This window comes from Leguminivora glycinivorella, chromosome 13, assembly GCF_023078275.1.
Source record: "Leguminivora glycinivorella isolate SPB_JAAS2020 chromosome 13, LegGlyc_1.1, whole genome shotgun sequence".
NCBI classification, from domain to species: domain Eukaryota; kingdom Metazoa; phylum Arthropoda; class Insecta; order Lepidoptera; family Tortricidae; genus Leguminivora; species Leguminivora glycinivorella.
Window position 1 is genome coordinate 5,294,112 of NC_062983.1, and position 22,862 is coordinate 5,316,973.

At 39.4% G+C, this 22,862-nt stretch overlaps 3 protein-coding genes across 3 annotated transcripts; 2 read left to right on the forward strand and 1 right to left on the reverse strand.

Moving 5' to 3' along the window:
• Positions 1-761: 761 nt before the first annotated feature.
• Positions 762-8,449, forward strand: LOC125232580 (peroxisomal multifunctional enzyme A-like). The gene is made up of 3 exons (XM_048138305.1): positions 762-790; positions 4,525-4,690; positions 7,285-8,449. The coding sequence occupies exons 1-3, from the start codon at positions 788-790 to the stop codon at positions 7,485-7,487; spliced, it is 372 nt and encodes a 123-aa protein (XP_047994262.1). The 5' UTR covers positions 762-787; the 3' UTR covers positions 7,488-8,449.
• A 598-nt stretch (positions 8,450-9,047) lies between these two features.
• Positions 9,048-10,088, reverse strand: LOC125232631 (ATP-dependent Clp protease proteolytic subunit). Its single transcript, XM_048138378.1, has one exon. It carries the CDS (start codon positions 9,860-9,862, stop codon positions 9,122-9,124), a length of 741 nt encoding a protein of 246 aa, XP_047994335.1. The 5' UTR covers positions 9,863-10,088; the 3' UTR covers positions 9,048-9,121.
• A 399-nt stretch (positions 10,089-10,487) lies between these two features.
• LOC125232527 (NAD-dependent protein deacetylase sirtuin-2-like) lies at positions 10,488-22,072 on the forward strand. Its single transcript, XM_048138233.1, has 7 exons — positions 10,488-10,643; positions 10,715-10,966; positions 12,304-12,510; positions 14,982-15,131; positions 18,505-18,697; positions 19,423-19,609; positions 20,984-22,072. The coding sequence occupies exons 1-7, from the start codon at positions 10,529-10,531 to the stop codon at positions 21,410-21,412; spliced, it is 1,533 nt and encodes a 510-aa protein (XP_047994190.1). The 5' UTR covers positions 10,488-10,528; the 3' UTR covers positions 21,413-22,072.
• Positions 22,073-22,862: the final 790 nt, after the last annotated feature.

A 22,862-nucleotide genomic window follows, 5' to 3' on the forward strand; every position in this document is an offset into this window, starting at 1 on the left:
AATATTCGAGGAAGACGTCGCCGTTTGGACCTCTGCAGTGTCTTTTTTTTGCCCCCAGCCAGAGCGCTATATTTTACATTTTACATATGTTTTAAGTCAATTCAATCAGATTGTAGAAAAAGGCGCGAAATTCAAAATTTCTACGCGTGGGATGAATCGTGGGATGAATTCAGATAAATTCTTACCTGCACTCTTTTTCTTTCCCTATGGTTGAGTGGTAGAGAATTCCTTGAGTCGCTTTAAGGCATTTAATCCACCGTTTACAATTTATTGTGAATTTAAGTAGGTAACTGATCCCGACTGTAATTACATAGAGTTTCGGTCACCCTTCCATTAAATATTTGCGAGATGCAGAGCGATAGCGGTGTCAGGATGCAAATAATTAGACCTTGAAATGTTTCTATTGATTCATGTGTCAATGAAAAACACTAGCTAATTACTGATTATCATACAACTTTGTTGGAACAGCAACCTAAGAGCCTAACGCCGACAACTTCATGTTGCAATCTCAGTCCCTCCTTTCGACAACCTTTACAAATTAAACTACACGATAGCAATGTCCTTATTAATAAAAGCATAAGATATACTATCTTAAAAACCGGCTCCATACAGCGTTTCTTAAAAAGTCATCCATGCAAATCATTCAACCTTACCACGAGATTTCTTATTACAAGCGCGATATGGTTTAATTTAGAACGCAAGTTTTTTGATCATTCAAGAAGTATGATTGAGAGTGAAAGTTCAAATCTTCACAGAACGTATCGTGCAACGGGACCCGACACACAACATGGTGAGTTCCAAATTCAAAAATGTTTATTTTTAAATCTTAATGGCCAATCTGATTTTATTGTTTGTTTTTATTTATTGAAGATGATTTTTATTTTGGGCCAGTGCTTTTTACATTTTATAAGAAAGAAGGTGTTATTGTTTTGGTATTGTGATGACTGATGAAATAGAAAGTGTGTTACGTATTCTTATCTTACCTAGTATAAGCTTCTAGAAGTATAACTTTTGTGTAGGTGGTGAAATAGGTCCCGGTATTTCAGGAATTTGACTATACCTACTTTAATTAATTGCATTAGCATAGAAGTGCTTAATACCTATTTTACACATTTAAACCATACCATTATCATCGGTTATATTTATTGGACTAGAAATGAAGATAACAGTAGTTAAAATTAATGATTGTAATACACTGTTCTGAGACACTGTGCGTGGACCGGTGTTCCAAAAGGTCAGAGGTTCTAATCTTGCCCGAGGTGTTAACTTTACCACTTTTCCTTTAATTTGAAAATTCTAACACTAAGGTAACTGTACCATATTACGGGAACTTAAGACGTTTCCTACTTTGAGTGAGGATTGAAAAAAAAATGCGAGGTTTCTAGTCGTGTTAACTATTTTATTTTGAGGATAGGTCTTCTACGATCGATTTGAGACACTATTTTACATCGTAAATTCTAATTTATAGAAATTACCGTTGTTTTACTAAACCCTTAGTTTGCCCATTATTCCGGGATACAATTTTGGTATGGCTTAAATTCCGGGAGTCGTTGTACGTTAATGCGGGATATCTTTAAAGTCCACTTTGTTGAAGCATAATGTAAAAAACGAATTAAAAATATTGTTTACATAAATATATAATGCACATATCGTTTTGATAAATGCTTATACAGAGTGTATTTTTTATAATTGACAATGTTTTGGTGGGCTGGAATGGGATGGGGAAATATGATGTTTTACGGTATAACGACGCTATAACGATTGTATGATATAACGACAGGGTGTTATAAGTTTCACTGTCTGTCTGTCTAAGGCATCGCTTTTGAATGGATGAACCGATTTTGATTAGTTTTTTCTTTCGTTTGAAAGAGCTAAATTAATCGAGAGTGTTCTTCTTAGCCATGTTTGATGAAATCGGTTTAAATAGGTACTATTTTATATTTATATATATTTATCCTATTATGTATTGTCCTCATGTAAATTTTAGCTTTCTAGTACTAATGATGATTGAGCTAAATCGTAGACGGACAGACTGACTGACGGACAGACCAATATGCGGTATAAAGATTTTTAGCTAACTAAGGAAGTTTGAAAACATAATGGCCGGGTCTCTGTGCCTTATTTTATGAGTTTATATATTTTAATATACTTTATATAAGTATACCGGAATAAGATACACTCATATAAAGTCGTGTACTTAATTACGGCAGTCAAAAAAAGCCTATGTTAAAAGACAAACAAGATTTTTTTTCGAAGTATATTGGAAGATTATATAACAATTATACTCAAAACATTGAAATAAATAAACTTGTGCTTTAATTTTATGAAGTAAAACAAATTTAATGTCTTTGCCACAGTCCAATATTTCGCACGTATTACTCAACGAGTATACATTTCGTATTCAATTATGAGATTAAAATCTAAAAAATATATGTACCGTAATTATGTCACTATAATCTGTAATCTTTACTTAATACATTTACATCAGATATATAAATGTACTTAACCACAAATAGTAATAGAACATAAAAACATTACGGACTGTGTTTCCGTTATTCCGTGATACTCCCGCAATTATGTACACCGCATCAAAATGATGTACATTATTCCGGGAGCGGGTATTTTAATTAAAATATGTTTTAAATTAACTTGAAAAGATGATATAAATGTCTTTTAATAACTTTAAGACAATTATGATACAAATTTAATATTAATTAACTTACCATCATCACAGCAAACCCTTACGAAGTTCCGCTGCCGCGTTAAGCTCACCGTCAAACACGCCCATAGAAACCACTGCGTGTCTGCTACTGACGCGTTTGGAGGTACCTCATGGCTTCAAAAGATAAGATACATATCCGAAAATCGACTTTTTCGGTTCTATTTGATCTATAGTTAATTAAATACTGCATTAAATTAAGATTTTACTGATAGTTTCCTCATTTTGCGACAAAAACCAAAGTATCCCGGAATAATGTACCACATTTTACTATCCCGGAATAGTGTACAGATACCTTACTAAACTACTCTAAACATTCAATCTAGCCAATCTAGGTAATATTATTTCGCTTCACATGCCGTTACCTATACATATATAAATATGCATACTTTATCACAGAACAATAATTCTACCGTATTTTTGTTTGTCTACTAAATAATACCTGTTAATACTTTTTTTTATTGGGGGAGATCAACCTAGCCCCAAACTAAGCAAAACTTGTACTATGGGTGCTAGCCGACGATATACATACCTATATAGATAGATACATACATATATACATAGAAAACATAAATTACAGAAAGAACCATCTTTCATCGCACAAATAAATGCCCTTCTCGGGATTCGAACCCAGGACCGCGGTTAAGCAGTTTTTTATCTCTATACTTATTTAACATAAGAAATTATACCTACGTATTCTCTCATTCTCAAACAAATCGATGCATACGAACGGTAGAATCGTCGTTAATAATCCGGTTCGAAGGGCCACAAACTATATTGGATTAAATCATATTCATAAACTTTAACTGTTTTTTTTGTGGAGTCAAATGTATTTTATACCAAAAGAAATTTCTTAAGTACCTAAGTAAATTTTGTTAGAATTATTTACGCGTACTGTATAAGCTCAAAATAAACTGACTTATCTACTTGACACTTATATTCCTATTTGCGTTCTTGTGCAATGTTTTCAAGCAAAAAACGCATGCTTACATAACCATTTGTAGGGTCTACAAAATAGAAACTTAATTGTAAAGAGCCTCTTTTTGTATTGACGGATGACTTAACCCGTTTTCGTTATGTTACGTAACTTACGTAAGAAACAAACGAAGTTCGAGACGTCTCAACGTGAAGGCGGTGCCGTTTTCGACAATATTTGCTTAGCATATGACACACATTTCGAAATTTACCTAGTTACTTTGATGTTAGACTAAGTTTACACCTCCTAGAGAGTATTATATTCTTTGGTTTACACTAAGTGAGAGAATATATTGTTTACAGTATTATTGGTAGTATCTATTTGTTATATTATTATATTGCAAAAAAATAAGGGTTTTTATATAATATGTTAGTTTGAGGTGACTGTATCAACTGTATGGATCCCTATAGTCGCAAGTGAGCGCATGCGTGGATATCTTTTTACATCAATTAAGGCGTAATTAGAGTATTACATGCTCTCGGATTTTGGCGCTTAATTATAGGTAAGTATGCGTGCATGCGTAACACATATCATATCACTCTCGCATTTGTTACACTTTTGAACACATCGGCATATCCGATCTTTTTAACAGCGGTTTTGACCACATTAAGTTTGCACTTTGCACCGACTTGGCAATATTAATCGTGACTATGCATTATCATATCTGTTGCCCTTACCTACCTGAGCGCCATACATAAACATAACAAATATACTTGGCATGTCAACTTAGAGTGATTCCACTAATAGCCAAGCAATTGGATACCTCACGAAGACCCTTGTCAAGATAAACAAAATGAAAGCCAGGTTTTCCAAACCATTTTTTTTCCAGGGAGCCAACCAGAGCGAGATCTCACCCGGAAAGGGAGACCCTGGGAAAGGAGACATTGTCAGCAGAATCAAGGCCAGACTGGCGTCGGTGGATAAGAGCAAAGCGCAGGCTTTGGGTGGAGTTTTTCTGTTCAACATTATTAAGGGCACCAGTGTTTATAGTTGGAGTGAGTATACTTACCTACTCATGTAAATTTAAATGGAACAAGCGAATTCTATTGGACTCGTTACCATTTTCGGTAATCGTCATATGTTTCTATTTCTCCCGTCCCGAGGCAAATAAAATACCAAGGTATGCTTTCTTACCCCCCCCCCTCCCCATGAGCTTAGATATTATAGTACTTTGAAAGTCCACTCAGTCGGTCTAGTCACTAAGGGGTTTTCCTGATAACAGAATAGCCACAGATATATAATGGTACAAGTACAGAAGGCTCACTCCTTTCATGTTTACAAAATGCCGCCATTCTAAATTCTTACTATAATTATATTAACAATCGGACCGAGCAGCCGACATTGAATTCTATTGCGTCGCGCGAAGGTCGTCACCACTGAATGAGCCACGAACTCGCGGCCGCCGGCATGTACTTGTAGCGTAGCGATAAAATCGCGGTGTGAGCCGCCCCTGGCACATCCCAGATTATGCTGGGCGGAATGTTCCTTTTTAGGGTTCCGTAGCCAAAATGGCAAAAACGGAACCCTTATAGTTTCGTCATGTCCGTCTGTCCGTCTGTCCGTCTGTCCGTCTGTCCGTCTGTCACAGCCGATTTACTCGGAAACTATAAGTACTACAGTGATGAAATTTGATGGGAATATGTGTTGTATGAACCGCTACAAAATTATGACACTAAATAGTAAAAAAAAGAATTGGGGGTGGGGCCCCCATACATGTAACTGAGGGATGAAAATTTTTTTTCGATGTACATACCCGTGTGGGGTATCAATGGAAAGGTCTTTTAAAATGATATAAAGTTTTCTAAAAAACATTTTTCTTAAAGTGAACGGTTTTTGAGATATCAGCTCTCAAAGTCGTAAAAAGTATGTCCCCCCCCCTCTATTTTTATAACTACGGGGTATAAAATTCTAAAAAAAATAGAGGTGATGCATGCTAATTAACTCTTTCAACGATTTTTGGTTTGATCAAAGTATCTCTTATAGTTTTTGAGATAGGTTGATTTAACTGTAATTTTGGCAGGTGTATAAATTGACATAATAAGTTTATTTATACAGATAACACCGCATGCCAGATTAAGCTGGGCGGAATGTTCCTTTTTTACGATATACCTACATAATTATTAAAGACGGTCAAGCAAATCCTGTCACTAAACAAAGTGCCAAACTTGGAAAATGTAGGGCGAAGGATTAACGTCCTATAGAAAATTAGAAATTCGCGCCTTTTTAGTGGCAAGATTTGCTTGACTGTCGGCACATGTTAAATATGTGCAAATAACTGATTTTGTCTTTTGAGGGCACCAACTATACTTACAGTTTGCAATAAAGTTCATAACTCATAGTGGTGCAGTAGGTTTTCTCTCCTATTTACCTAAAAGCACTGATTATGGTGGGCGGAATGTTCTTGTCTTTTTATCTTTTCTTAGCGCGGGCTTATAATAAAGAGTACTATTTTATTTACAATATGGCCACTCCCGCTCCCCGCTGAAAGTGCCGCCCACCCGTCTGTGTGTAGGTTCGATTCGAACCCCACAGGCCCACACCTGAAGGTGCGCGACAAAACTGCTCGACGACTTTTTTGTCTCTGTCGTTGCTTCTCGCGACAATTTGCAAGGTGCGCCCACGGGAACGACAGCGACGCAACTTTTTCTTTTTTCATCAAATTGAGAGCCTATCCAAAAAAAACTTTTTGGTAGGTACTTCAGAATGAGTGTTTAAAAGTTTTGATGAACACCAGTAGAATTTTACAACCCGGCATCGTTTTTCTCAATATTGTCGGAATATTCTTTTAAATTCTTGTCATATAAAATCGGTCTTTCCTCTACTTCTTCAGTTAAACGACAGATAGAAGTCTGGCTAATGAAAGTTGAGCCCGAAAAAACGTGGCAATTTCAAAAAGATTGGAGCTGGCAACACATTGATAACATGGTTTCTTTTTTATAAATTCTAATTAATTTACAGCACTTACTTTACTAATTTTTATGGTGTTATTCATTGTTATTTATAGATTTCGCTGTTAACTTTTACCGAAATTCGTTAAAGTGACCGTCACACTGACAGATGACAATCGATGATATGACATCCAGAGTTGCTGTTTTAAAAAAATACTGGGTTCAACTTTCATTAGCCAGACTCTATCAATGTCGTCTTCAACAATCGGCATTTTAAATTATAATGTTTTCGGACTTTTCGGATAATAACATACGTTCGCCCAGGCGGTTGAGTGATAACTGTCAAAATGACCGACCGGCGACTATTTTGTCGCCGTGTGCGCACTTGCATTGAAACCCAATAGGGAAGGAGACAGTTGCGTCGCAGGCTTGTCGCCGAACCCGCAGACAAAAAAGTTGCTTCGCAACGTGGGCGCATTTTCATACTAGCCCATAGACCGATGATGGTGATGGATGTGATGCGAGCGACAAAAAAGTCGCTGCCAAAAGTTGCCCGTGTGCGCGCTCTCTGACAGCATGTCGTGTCCGTGTCGTACGTCAAAAGCATAGAGCATTTATTGAATAGGTTCAATACCACTACAGTCTACACTACTATAGTCACCGTTTGTACTTATTACATAATCCAACCTTTAACATTTCAGCTCTGGACCTCAACAACGTGTGCGTCTACGAGGGGGAACCCGAAGACGACCCGGATTCCACCTTCACCCTCACAGAAGCCAACTTTAAGACCCTGGTGCTGGGCAAAGAGGACGCCAGACACGTTGTCCAGTCCGGACGATGCTCTGTTACTGGCGACGTCATGAGAGCGATGCAACTGGAACCTTATATTAAGTTAGAATAGATTTTTGGATCGTACAAAATTCACAATGAAAAAGATAAAACTTGATCATATTTTAACGGAAGCGGTAGGGGGTCGAAAGACCTCTTACGAAGTAAGGTTATACTCTGTCAAACAAGTCTGTCAGTAAATAAGAACTAAGAAAACTATAGGTATCCTTTTCTCTAGCACCCTAAAGAATAGGATGCATATATAGTTTACTTTGTTCTTATTTACTGACAGACTTGTTTGACAGAGTATAATTACGAGTTACGTTAATTGCCGCAACGAAGGTGTATCGTGAAAAACAGTTAGAGAGCGCGCACACGGGCAACTGTTGCCGGCGACTTTTTTGTCGCGACCATGGCCTAGTATGAAAGTGCGCACACGAGGCGACGCAACTTCTCATACAAATGCGAAAGTCGCCGAGCAACTGTTGCCCCCGTGGGCGCGCACCCTTAAAGACCGGTGCTGCAACACTGGCAACATCATGCGAGAAGTATTTTAAAAATCTACCGCGCGCTAAAAAAAAACACTTTTAGGGCTCTTTCAAAATGTACAGTAAATCTAAATGTTGTAGTGTGCAAAAGATAGGTATAAATTGGTCCGTACGGTCCACGAAATAGAACGCTTTTATAAAGGTGCAAAACAGTGAATAAAAACCGTGCTACTGTATCATGCCAGCAATAAAAATCGACCTTATAATGCACTAAATAGACCACTTTTTGTTAATCCAAAAATAATAAAAAACTAGCTAGCATGATTATATAAAAGCGAAAGACCGATCTAAATGTGTGATAAAAAATAACCAGCCCATCTAATCGCAATTTTTTCCTCAGCTGTCAGCCTTATCCAGTATATTTTGAGCTGCACATTCGTGTTATTTATTCGTAATCAAACTTCATTTGATACTGGTTGGTAATGGTCATTAGATCGTGGTCACTAGGCCTGTTATTATGAAGAGTGAAAGTGTAAAGTGGTCACTTCACACAATAAGAAAATGATTTCCTCAAACTGTAATCTTACGTATATGCGTGTTGGATCTAGATCTGATTATAATAATTGGGCACACTTTTCTACATGATACATATTAATGACGATAGAATAAGAAGAATAAATAATTTATTGTATGTCCTTGTCTTACAAGAAGGTTAGCATTTAGCAAATACTATTCAATATACTCTATGTTTAGCAATTGCATGACAAAATACTATTTAATCTCATGAATACTTGTTATGTTATTAAATTTTAAGTTAGGTAATTTAATAAATATTTTTTTAAGAATGTGTTTTTTTTTTCATTTTACACCAATCTGCCTGAATATGAGCAACTCAGTAAGATGATAAATTTATTTTATTTTACAAATTCATTTATTTTGTAATTAATTTGTTATGAAATGGAAGGATCTTCAGAACTAAACTTGTCCCAATCTATATCTTCAATACTTTATAATTGAGCATTTAGTCAGCCTACAATTCTATGTTATTGTTATTTCATATATTTTAATGTGGGTAGGCAGATATTAAAAAGAAAAATACAGTTAAATCAATTCGAAACTATTAGTCTATTACAATAAAACAATTCTTTCAACTAACGAAAAATATTTAATCAATAAGTATATGCTTCAAGTAACATTGGACATCATAGATTTATACAGATCACAATTTAGGGGCTGGATTTCCAGTAGTACATTCATTATCCATCGCATGAGACATGGGGTGTTCCAGAACATTATCGATGAGACCAAACGCTTTAGCTTCTGGCGGAGACATGAAATGGTCACGCTCCATAGAACTTTGAACTTTTTCTAAAGCCAAGCCTGTATGTCTAACATATAATTGATTGATCTGCGCTTTTAACTTCAAAATTTCTTCAGCTTGGATCTGTATGTCAGTGGCTTGCCCTCTCACCCCACCAGACGGCTGATGAATCATTATTCTAGAATTCGGCAGAGCATGCCTCATTCCTGGAGCACCAGCGGAAAGCAGTAAAGATGCCATACTGCAAGCTTGACCAACGCACCAAGTTGCGACCGGAGGCGTTATATACTGCATAGTATCGTAAATACCAAGTCCAGCAGTCACATTTCCACCAGGAGAATTAATGTAGAGGTGCACTGGCTTCTTACTTGACTCCGACTGTAGAAATAGCAGCTGCGCGACGACTAGAGAGCTTATATCGTCATTTATAGGCCCCATCAAACATATAATCCGTTCTCTAAGAAGTCTAGAGTAAATATCGTACGCACGCTCGCCTCTGCCGGTTTGCTCAACGACTATAGGCACCATACCTAGTCTTGAAGGTGAACTGGTCACTAAATTCCGATGAATTTGAACATTAGACCTGTTTACTCCTGCATTTACAGCTTTCACGAGGAGACGAGTATATTTTAAAGCCATTTCTTAGAATTCGTATCAAGTTTATCAGCAAATTGAGTTCAGGTATAGGTTATGTTTATATTGTTTTTTGAAATTAATATTTACGGCACTTGCACTGAGTGTAATGATAATTTAAGTTACCAAATTATCATACTTTCTCTACGAATTTCGAAAGTTTCGGAGCTATTATGCTAATTTTCCAATTTCATTTTGACAATTTGTTTTGACAACTGCGTTTTATGACGTTTCGTTTTTGCAAGTTGAAGCGAAAAAAAAATGGCCAATATACCTAAACGTACCATATTCATAATATAATGTAATTATTTGCTTATATTTTATACGGTGAACCGTGGACCTTATTATTTGCCCCTTACTTTCGTGCGGGTAATCTTCCATAATTTTATTATCAAACTTAAATCAGACCAGACCAAGACACCATCTGTTGGCCGGTCTGTTGGAAATAAAATGTTTATGAAGTTGGCTGAGGTATAATTTTACAATACTTTTAGATGAATTATATTATGTATTTATAGTGATATCAATGTCAATAGTATGTAAATAAATAAGAAGTAAAACTGTTTATAGACTATTTGTATTTAGTTTGAAACTTTACTATATTACGTAATCATTAACAAAAGGAGAGGTGAAAACGTCGTAAACACTCAGGAATCGTAACCATTTCCGAGAATGCGCTTCGTTTATCTGTCAAATAGGCCGTGGTTGAAGTGGACAAAGATTTGGAGTCGTAATTTACAATATTTACCAACGATGTCTGCAAATTCACCACCCGGCACTAGCGATGGTAACTATTATATCATCTATTTATTGCCGGACAATATAAATTGAAGGTTTAATTATTTTATTGACTTTCAGGAGAAGATTCATTAGATGCGTCGACCGTCCCGCCAAATCCTATAGAAACTATGGGCGCCCGCCTTCGGGATTTGGATGTAGACTCTATCCGTCGATACTTGGCTCAAAAACTCGGTTTCTACGAGCCTACGGAGCCCGCAGCGCCGGTAGAAAAGGTTTTGGATGAAGTCAACCTAGATGGTATTGTGAAATGGATCAAAGGCTCTCGGTGCAAAAACATAATAACATTGGCGGGAGCAGGCATTTCTACGTGTAAGTTACATTTTAATTCAATTTGAATAGATAATTGAAGGGAATAATTTATGTAAATAAAATACATCAAGTTTAGAAACAGTTACTGAAGTGGAATATTTTTGTTTCATACTGTTTATGTACAAAACAGACTCAAGGTCAATCAGTCTATGAGTCAAATATTATGAAATATACAGTCAGATTAGATTATACAACAACAACATACAATCACGCCTGTATCCCATAAAGGGGTAGGCAGAGCACATGAAACTACTAAAGCTTCAGGGCCACTCTTGGCAAATAAGGGGTTAAAAGAAAACGAAACTATGGCATTGCAGTGCAGTGATTATACACTATACAATATACTACGATTAAATGTTTGCACAATTAGTAGTAGTGTATTTTATTGTTTACATTAGGTAAGGTGTTGTTAAGGGTTCTATTCGATATATTTAAATAAAAAAAGTTGTTTATACTGTGCTGTCTCATCTGGTTATAGATAAAACTCACTAATTGCTTCTATAAACTATCTATCTATATGGCTAGTTTATTTTACATGTCATGCTACAAAGTTTTATTTCAATTAACAAATTAATGAGAAGGCACACTCAAAGGTTATGACAGATGGCGCCACCCTATTAGGGGGCGTCCATTAATCACGTCATATTGTATAGTGGGGGGTCATGGAAATATCACCAAAGATCACCATGGGGGAGGCGGGGGTCTAAAATAAGCCAAAAACGTATGACGTGATTAATGGATGCCCCCTTAGTCCATTGCACAGATAAAGAATTTCATACGTGAGAGTGAGAAGATGATATGTTTTTCTCTCTCTTACACGTACGCAGGCCCCGCCTGGCGGGATAAAATGTCAGTGTCAGTGGCAGCCAAATAGCACTAGACCCTACTCATAGTGTTGTGTTCCTGCCGGTGAGTAAGGCTGCCAGAGCTCAACGAGGGTGCGGTGTGCTGATGATTACGGAACTTTGTTCCGTCTATTGTCCTTTGAGTCTCTCCTTGGACTTGTACACTCCTTTTTGCTATGTACTTAACACAGCAAAAGGGAGTGTACAAGTTTCTAATGGGGTGGCAACGCGCATGTGACACTGTTTGAGTTGCAGGCGTCCATAGGTTACGGTGACCGCTTTACATCAGTGTTTGCCTCCTCAGTATTAAAAAAAAAAAAAAGTGTGCCTTGTCAACGGACAATATAATTATATTCTATTTTGGATATGTTAAAATTACTAATGTATTCTTATGAACTTAATGAAATAAAATATTGTTATTAGTAATATTCAACATTTTTTTTATATAACCTTTTCTGCTGAACAAGGTAATTTTTTAAAATTGTATTCCAGCGGCAGGAATCCCAGACTTCCGCAGTCCAGAAACGGGCCTTTACCACAACCTTCAGAAGTATAATCTCCCCGAGCCACAGGCCATTTTCGAAATCAACTTCTTCCGACAGAACCCGAAACCGTTCTTCCTGTTGGCGAAAGAACTGTTTCCAGGGAGCTTCAAGCCTACGGTGTCACATTATTTCATTAGGCTGTTACATGAGAAAGGTAAATAGTGTAAATGGGTGAATCAACTTTTTCTTGCCTGTTATTGCCATGGTTACGGTCCCCTGAGTCACGCTGGTTTTATGCAAAATGATGCTACTGAAATCATGTTTGAAGGTGGCAAATTAAGAAACAGGCTTGTTAACACCAGAAAAATGCATGTTTGCATAGTTTAAGTAGCATCATTTTGCATAAAACCAGTGTGACTCAGGGGACCGTAACCATGGCAATAACAGGCAAGAAAAAGTTGATTCACCCAATTACTTGTAAAAGAGTATGTTATCAATTAGCAGCATTTGAGCAGCTCAACGAGGGTGCGGGTGTGCTAGTGACGGAATGATCTATGGAACTAATTTGTTCCTTCTATTGTCCTTTGAGGTGCCTCCTTTTTGCATCCACTCTCTCAACCCTCCTGTCTTAGAGCTTTTGTACACTCCTTTTTTGCTGTGATAGTATGCTTAACACCAAAGTCGACTCTCTCACTACACTGCCCTTTTTACTATATGTCTTACTATAAACAAATATGCTTTGGCATAAATCATTTCGCAGATTTTTGTAATACCGAATCGTCTGTTGTCATAATGTTGATGAGCATAATAGTCTCCTAGTCGAACAATGCTTCTGCAGATAATATTTGTGCATAATATTTAGGCGGCATAAAGTTGCAATTTGTTATATGATAGCGAGTTGGATGTGTTGGGTATGCAAGATACCTAACACTCACTCAGATACCTAACAGTGACTCTGGTGCAGTTTTTCTTTTTTGATAGCGTGTAATAATTCTGCTAATGTAATATTATGCTATAGGATTATCATGGTACTTACAATTATGCTAAATCAAAGTCAACCAAAGTAATGTTCTGTAAAACAATATTCTGCCAAATGTGTTTTATGCGTGGTAGCAGGGGCGGCTCACTCCGCGATCCTATCGCCGCGCTACAAGTATATCCTGGCGGCCGCGAGTTCGCGGCCTACTCAGGGGTGGCGCACATTCTCACGGAATGCACGTTCGCTCTTTCTATTGTTACTTTACGTCGCGAGGTTTTTTAAGCGATGTCCGCGGGTGGAATGGCTAATAATACATACATACATACATATAATCACGCCTGTATTCCATAAAGGGGTAGGCAGAGCACACGAACTACTAAGTTTCAGTGCCACTCTTGGCAAAAAGGGGTTGAAAGAAATCCAAATTGTGGCATTCCCCCCCCATTCATCCCCGTGTATCCGTGTGGTGACGGGTTAAGAATTTCACCACCCCCTTTCTTCCCGTGGGTGTCGTAGAAGTCGACTGTGGGATATGGGTTAAATTGTGGCGTAGGCGAGAGGCTGGCAACCTGTCACTGCAATGGCTAATAATACTTAGTTAAATAGACATATTGAATAAAATAAATACCAAAAGACATTCTTATACAGATCTACTACTGATTAAGTCCCACGGAAAAGTTCAATAAGGCTTGTGATGTTGGAACCTTGAACAAAAATATATAAATACAGCGTATATACCTAGAAAGTACTCAAGACTTGAATATAATAATATAACATTTAATGTGAGTATTAATTCGTTTGGATCCATTGGTAACCCTATCACCGGACGCCGCGCACGTGCGGATCGTTTCTTTGTAAGAATGTTGTAGGTATTTAAAAAGGCGGCATTTCGGAAACATCAAAGCAGTGGGCCTTCTGTACTTGTACTATTATATATTCTGTGGTGGTAGTAATAATGCCAACTAAGTTTTCTGCAAAATTACCATTTGACTGAAAGTGTTTCTGCGAAACATGTTATGCGAAGTGTGTTTCGGACTAAAATTATTCTGCCAGATGAGGGTAACCCGTCGACCAAAGTAATGTTCTGCAAATCATTATGCTGCCCAACGTATCGTGTGCGTGGTAACTATAATGCCAACTAATTTTTATGCAAAATTGCCATTCCTCAAAAAGTGTTTCTGCGAAACATGTTATGCGAAGTGTATTTCTTGACCAAAATTATTCTGCCAGATGAGGGTAACCCAACTTATAATAAATAAATAAAAATAAAAATAGCCTTTATTATCGAAGTTTCATTTCTAGTACATATTTAGTTATTTATTGACATCGGCAACTCCAACTCGTCCTTTGACGATGGCCTCTTCTAAAGTCTTCCACTGTTTCCTGTCACTTGCCACATTCATCCACGCCCTTCCACCCGTCCTTCTCAGCAGGGTTAGCACATGATTGCCGCGAGAGTATGTCGCCGCGAGATAGACTAACCGTCCTTATGTCATTAATACAGTTAGAAGAAGACGTGTGATCTATCTCGCGACATACTCTCGCGGCCATCATGTGCTAGGCCTACAGGTCTCCGGACCATCTACAGTTTTGAGGCCCGCTTTTTCTTGTGCTGTACCTAGGGCACCATTCTACAAGCTCTCGAGTCTTGTCTCTGCCCTTATAGTTAATCACAAATAAATGATTCTGATCATTCCATATTCCAGGACTCCTTCTCCGCCACTACACTCAGAACATAGACACCCTGGAGCGGGGAGCAGGCATCCCCGAGGAGAAGCTAGTGGAGGCCCATGGCACCTTCTACACATCTCACTGTATTGATTGCAGGAAACAGTACCCGCTTGAGTTTATTAAAGGTAAATATAAATAAGTATTTATATACAGTATACATACATATAATCACGCCTGTATCCCATAAAGGGGTAGGCAGAGCACACGAACTACTAAGTTTCAGTGCCACTCTTGGCAAAAACGGGTTAAAGAAAATCCAAATTGTGACATTGCAGTGACAGGTTGCCAGCCTCTCGCCTACGCCACAATTTACCCCTATCCCACAGTCGACTTCTACGACGCCCACGGGAAGAAAGGGTGTGGTGAAATTATTAACCCGTCACCACATGGGGCACCCAAGGCAAGGCAAGGGGCAAATAAGTATTTGGACACACTTTTAGGGTTAGTCATCATCATCATCATTTCAGCCATTAATCGCCCACTGCTGAGCATAGGCCTCCCTTCGTGTACGCCACATATCCCGGTCCTGGGCTAATCTCATCCAGAAGTGCCCCGCAGTTTTTCGGATGTCGTCCACCCAACGAGCCAACGGATGCCAGGCGCTTCTTACATCCGATAACGGCCACCATTCGGTCAACATTTTAGTCCACCTGCCATCACTCTGCCTGGCAACATGCCCCGCCCAATTCCATTTTAGTTTGGAAATGACGTCACCCACGTCCCGCACCTTGGTGCGGCGTCGAATCTCGACATTCCTCACTCGATCTTGGAGTTTAATGCCGAGCATGGTGCGCTCCATCGCTCTCTGTGCTACCCGTATCTTATGCACAGCCTTTTTAGTGAGTGTTTTTAGTGTTTTTAGGGTTAGTAACTTGAGTATATACATGCGGAAATCAGTAAATTCGAAACAAATAGCCGGGTCCACACACAGTGAGGCACGTCAGTTGCCTCGCGCGGCAAACGTGTTATGTAGACGTGTGCCGGCTATATCAGTGCGCGCATTTTGTTCGGTTGACCAACTTGCCTCGGCCGAGGCATGTTTCAATCGACATGAGTTTCGAATTTCCGCACGTGAGTCGCACGATGTCGTCACTACACTCAGAACATTAATACCCTGGAGCGGGGAGCGGGAATCCCGGAGGAGAAGCTCGGGGTCAGCCTACGTATGGTTTGGTGGGGCAAACAGGCAATACCAAGACGAGGCGAGGAACTGGGCTGGTACCGACTACAAAAATAATTGATTTGTTTATAATTTGGATGTTTAGATTATTGCAATCCGATAAGAAATCTGAATTCAAAGGTTTATTATTTTTTGCTTTTTAGTTTCTCCGTGTTTTGTAATGCGCTTATTTTTGAAGGCGGTTTTTTTTTAAAGTTTTCTGTAAGTCATTTAATGTAAGGAATTCTATGCCCGTAACTGGATGCTGATACGCAATAGTGTGTTGTCAACTCAAAAATTTGACATTTAAAGTCAATTGACATTTTATTGCAAAATTCATGTGGGATAACACATTATTGCGTATCAGCATCCTAACGGCCCAGCCACGACATTGGTCTAAGCGCGACAGCGGCGAGCGGCGGCCATACATTGAAGCGAGACACAGCGATGGGGGTCGGTATCAAAACGACTGGATTCTCAAAACGACCAGAACCACATAAAGACTTGATCGCAAAACGACCACATCCGCAAAAAGCCTTTATCTCGTAATGACTTTCTAGTAAAACGACCACAAAACATAAAGTCTAAATATCAGAACGACTTACTCTCAAAATTACTTGTTCGCAAAAAGATCACTTCTTGATGGTTGATTGTAGTCTTGATAGAAACACTGATTTTGATACAGTTATAAATTTATTGATAACCAAGGTATATTGAGTACTAGCTAGGAGCACGTATAAACGTAAACTAATGCATAAATCGATGTATGGCGTAATCGCAAATACAGCAATTAAAATAAAGTCATAATTATATTAATTTTTATGCTGACGCGAGAAATGTGCAATGCTTGCATTGTACAGAAGGTATAGATCTTAAAATGCCCTAATAGCAAAATAACTAGATCTTAAAACAACTTCCTAGTGGAATGACTACAATTTATGGTATCAAAACGACTAGTTATTAAGTAGAATAGCAACAATATTCATCCATATGTACCATTAAATAAATAGGTACTTATCTTGCTTCGTGAGCAGGGTCACTACCTCTAGGTCTAGCCTGTGGGAACTATTATATCTATAACTAAGGAAACTTTGAATGAAAAAGACGATCTAAACAATATTTTTTTTCTTTTGTTTGCTGGGGTTTCTATACTCGGACAATAAAACACATATTTATTTCAGATAGAAAAAAAAACTTTATTATAACTTAAATTGCATATAACAGGAAAAAATAGTTACTTTATTTGTTTTACAAGGGGGCAAAGTTGTTGTTTAACCGCACGTGCCAATATTAATACCCGTGCAAGCGAAAGATTCCAATATTGAACCGCGAGCGTAGCGAGTGGTTCAAAAAGTGGAATCTTGAGCGTTGCGAGGGTTTCAAGGCACGAAGGTTAAACACACTTTGCCACCGAGTGAAACACAAACTTTTTTATCACACCAACACGAACAAAATACTGACTATAAAACATCAAACTAAATCAAATCCGTCGATTTAATTTCCGTCAACTGAGGGATTGGTACTCGGCTTCCTTTTGTAGTCTCCATAAACAGGATGAGCGTGGGTTTCTGCTGGAACCTTACAATGACGTGTCTGCGCCATGATAGGTAGGTACTTGGATTATGTTTTAGGTATCTACTAGGTAGCTCTACCTAGTTTTTGCAGGAAGAGAAAAGAGGGAAAGGGACATTTTTTAAGTTTCATAAAATGATGGTAAACAGCAGTCGCTTTCATAGAACTAGTGTAGAAATAAAATCTTGGGATAAGGTGCCAAAGCGGATTCCAGGCTCTTTTATAATGTTGAAACACGAGACGTACCTATTTATTACGATGGTATGATTTCATGCTATTTTACTAACAAGACTAATTGCTACCATGCCATTCTGAGATTAAGTTCATTTGCGATCTAGTCATTTTGCTATTAGGGCATTTTAAGATCTATACCTTCTACGAGGTGGTCTTTTTGCGAACAAGTAATTTTGAGAGTAAGCCGTTCTGATATTCAGACTTTATGCTTTGTGGTCGTTTTACTAGAAAGTCATTACGAGATAAAGGCTTTTTGCAGATATGGTCGTTTTGCGATCAAGTCTTTATGCGGTTCTGGTCGTTTTGAGAATCCAGTCGTTTTGATACCGACCCAGCGATGGGACTTTTCATTCGCACGTATGGCTGCCGCTCGCCGCTGCCGCGCTTAGACCAATGTCGTGGCTGGGCCGTAACTATTTTAAACAGCTGACCGATGGCCGCCATCTTGGCAAACGTCACGGCACGGACATTTTGCCTCGCGAGGCATGCGGTCACCCAGCTAATAACATTAACGTATCGTTGTATTTCCACAGAGCGTATATTCTCCGACCAAATCCCAATCTGCACCGACTGCCCCGGCGTAGTCAAGCCGGACATTGTGTTCTTCGGAGAGAGCCTCCCGGACCGCTTCCAAGACTGCCTTCAGGAGGACTTCCAGCACTGCGATATGCTCATCATCATGGGCTCATCTCTGGAGGTGCAGCCGTTCGCTTCACTTATTGACATGTGAGTGTCAGTTTCTCGGTAGTCCTATATCTGAACCGTGGAAAAGATCGCTCCCAATTAGTGTTCAGTCTTTTAGTACATTTCATCATCATCATATCAGTCCTTTATCGCCCACTGCTGAGCATAGGCCTCTCTTCTAGTACGCTCCTTCTCCCTGTCCTGGGCTAATTTCATCCAGTTGTGACCCGTTTTTCGTCGACCCAACGAGCCAACAGATGCCAGGCACTTCTTACATTTGTTAAGTTCTCGCGCTTTGTACACCATTCCGTTAATTAACATTATTTTTACCTTTGCTGGGACGTCAGTCTTCCGCGACCACGGCCAGTGCAACCTGGCCGAAACGTTGGGAAAAAAGGTAAAAATAATGTTAATTAATCGCGTTCGACCTGTGTGTGACTTTAAATACTTCTTACATTTGTTAGCGGTCACCATTCCGTTAACATTTTAGTCCACCTGCCACCTGCCTAGCAGTACATTTAGTACAGTAGTACACCGAGAGAGCAAGAGACAAATTGAGCTTATGACGTACTAGCCTAGAGCTGATCGGCTGTTTTCGCGCGCTCTCGGTCCGAATCATTCGACTACTTCGGTTGCGGCCGGATCACACATCACACGGTTCGCTTTGCAGTTACGGCTCTTCGCTCCCATTCTGTTGTGAGTGTACTAAATGTACTAAAGAGCAGAATAATTTGGGTTCGGCTGCACCTTACAATATGTAATTACAGGGTCCCCGAGTGTTGTCCGCGCCTGCTTATCAACCGTGAGAAGGCCGGCCTGCGTTCGCCGCTGCTGCGCCTGTGGGGACTCTCCTCCGGAGGCCTACAGCTCGATGAGGATGCAACCCGGGATGTGGCCCGGCTCGGTGACTGTGATGATGGCTGTAGGGAGCTCGCTGAGAAGCTTGGGTGGGGGGTAAGTGTATCAAATACTTGAGACAAGCCTATAGCTGGATGTAGACACTATAAACCTGTGGGGACTTTCCTCCAGAGGCCTACAGCTTGATGAGGATGCAACCCGCGATGTGGCCCAGCTCGGAGACTGTGATGATGGCTGTCGGGAGCTTGCTGAGAAGCTTGGGTGGGTGGTAGTGGTTATTGGTAAGTGGCCACTTGTGGTCGCGATCCTCAGCATTGAGGGAACGAGGAAGAAGAAGAAGAAGTGGTTATTCCATGTGTTATTCGCTTTTGTATGTAGTATAGACAACTTGAGACAAGTCTATAGCTGGGTATAGACACTATAAGCCTTTGGGGGCTCTCCTCCAGAGGCCTACAGCTTGATGAAGATGCAACTCGGGATGTGGCCCGGCTCGGAGACTGCAATGATGTCTGTAGGGAGCTTGCTGAGAAGCTTGGGTGGGGGGTAAGTGGTTATTCCATGTGTTATTCGCGTATGTAGTATAGATAACTTTAGACAAGCCTTCAGGTGGATATAGACATTATAAGCCTGTAGCTCGGCGAGGATGCTACTAGAGATGTGGCCCGGCTTGGAGACTGTGACGATGGCTGTTGGGAGCTCACTGACTAGCTTTCAGGGGATAAGTTCTTTAAATAAGCCTATAGTTGGAAGTAGAAACTACGCAGTAGGATTTAGTCTGTTGAGAGGTATCTGAGGAGCCTAGGTGGGGTTAGTGTATCAAATATGTTAGTTGCTGTTGCAGCATAGATAACTTCAGACAAGTCTACATATGAGGATGCCACCTGTGATGTAGTTCAACTTGGAGATTCTGATGATGGGTGTAGAGAGGTCGCTGAGAAACTTATGTAGGTATTACTACTGTTGACCGGGATTTCTGATTATAAGGAAACCAAAATCCGTCCAACCTATAAAATCTATTCGCCGGGTTAGCTAGTAAGCTAGTTATTTAGTTAAGTAATTAGATTTAAGTTTATTGTTTGGGGACTGAAAATCAGCGGTCTCGCTGAATCCATTTTACCGTCACACATCTGTAACTACTAAGTTTTTATAAGTCCTTACATCTCGATTTTTTGTTGATAAATAAATATCTTTTTTTATTTTTTTAAATGTCGTTCTTTTGGCAATCGTCATTGCCTCATAGGCACTAAAATATAAACACAACTATAGAACAACAAGTGCAGTGATATACACGCATCAGCTATCAGCTGCTAGTGTATTAAATAATATAATAATAAATAATATACCGAATAATGGTCCGGAATACCATTGTTCCGTGATGGGAAAGACATACAAATAATATAAATTTCAAGCTATGAATCTTTTCTTTCGAAGCGGAGCTCAGCCATGTCTTATTAAATAATTAATTTTCAGGAGGAGCTTCAAGCCTTGGTGGCTTCAGAGCACGCTCGCCTCGAGCTGTCCGGTTCTCTCACCGCGCCACACGCACACGTGCCACACGCCCACGTGCCACACGTCCACGTGCCACACGTCCACGTGCCACACGTGACACACGTGCCACACGCCCCGCACGTGGCACACGCCCGCACGACGCTCACACCCCTGAGGCGGGCGGCAGCGCGCCGCTGGACCCCAAACTGTAGGTCAAGGTTAGATGTCACACGTACTTGTAGATACGTCATACGGGCCTTCTCTACGAAGCGGATTAACGAGATAATAGTCTGTGAAATTATTACTGTCACTATGAAAATGGGGCGCATTTCAAAAATGGCGCGAATAGCAGAGCCTACACAAACCGAGGCACGTCGCGAGGCAATGATGAGACACACTCAAAGGTTATGACAGATGGCGCCACCCTATTAGTCCATTGCACAGATAAAGGATTTCATACGTGAGAGCGAGAAGATGATATGTTTTTTCTCTCTCACACATGAATGACAGTGACAGCACCTAAGCACTTGCAAAGGCGCCGCTTAGCGGGATAAAATGTCAGCGTGCCTCATTTCCTTGCGCGGCATACGTGCTGTGTAAACGTGCCTCGTCCGAGGCACATCTATATTAGGCATTTGCAACACTAGCGCATTGCCCCGCGACTTGCCTCGCTCTGTTTGGACCCGGCTTGTGCTTGATGTTAATCGCACGTCGAACTTCGGGCCTTTTTCTAGTGACAAATTTGTTTCATAAGGTATGTAAAATAGCTACGGTGATTGACGAAAGCGCAGGCCTCGAATTTTACTTACAACTACAGTTCTTCATAAAATAGTGAAACTTAAATGCGAGCGCCACTTCCTTTATAACTGACGAAATTAGGTCCAATTTATTTATTTTTTACTATTTTATGTCGCACCCGAGCACGCTCGCTCGCTGGCTGTACTTCTAAAGCCTGGCCAGTCACGCAAAGTGAGCAATTCCCGTTAAGTTTGTACATTTGGATCACGTCTCCGATTTTGATAAAAATTGGTAGGCTGATAGAGTCCATGATGCTGAGCAAGATCCACTAGGTTTCCCAAAATGTCCTATGTAGTTTGTATGAAACCTTCCTTTTTTGTTACCAGATTTCTATACATTTTCGGTAACAACAAAGGAAAGTTTCATACAATCAAACCTAGGACATTTCGGGAAACCTAGTGGATCTTGCTCAGCATCATGGACTCTATCAGCCTACCAATTTTTATCAAAATCGGAGACGTACATACATACATACATACAATCACGCCTGTATCCCATGAAGGGGTAGGCAGAGCACATGAAACTACTCAAGTTTCAGTGCCACTCTTGGCAAATAAGGGGTTGACAGAAAACAGGTTGCCAGCCTCTCGCCTACGTCACAATTTTTACCCATATCCCACAGTCGGAGACGTGATCCAAATGTACAAACTTAACGGGATTGCTCAAGTATGGTCGCGCGATAAATGATAAAACATCAGGCATGTGGGTAAGTTTTTTCAATTTATTCCTTTAGGTCAAGAAACACCGCATGCGTTTTTGTGTTTATTCATGGCCCCTTTAATTCGTTAGGAACATATTGAAACATAAATAATTTATATTGACTATGGAAAATAATAAATGCAATATTAATTTGGACGTTTATAATTAAAAATTTTGCTGAAATGTTTACTTTAAATATATTTATTTAATTGAAATAGGAAACTCATAATTGTATTTATAAAATATTCGTTTTGTGATTTTGGTGTGCTAAATTGTGTCATATCACATTCTTTGAAATGTATAAAATATCAACTGAAAAATGAATTTGAATAAAAAACACATATTATATTATAATAATTTAATG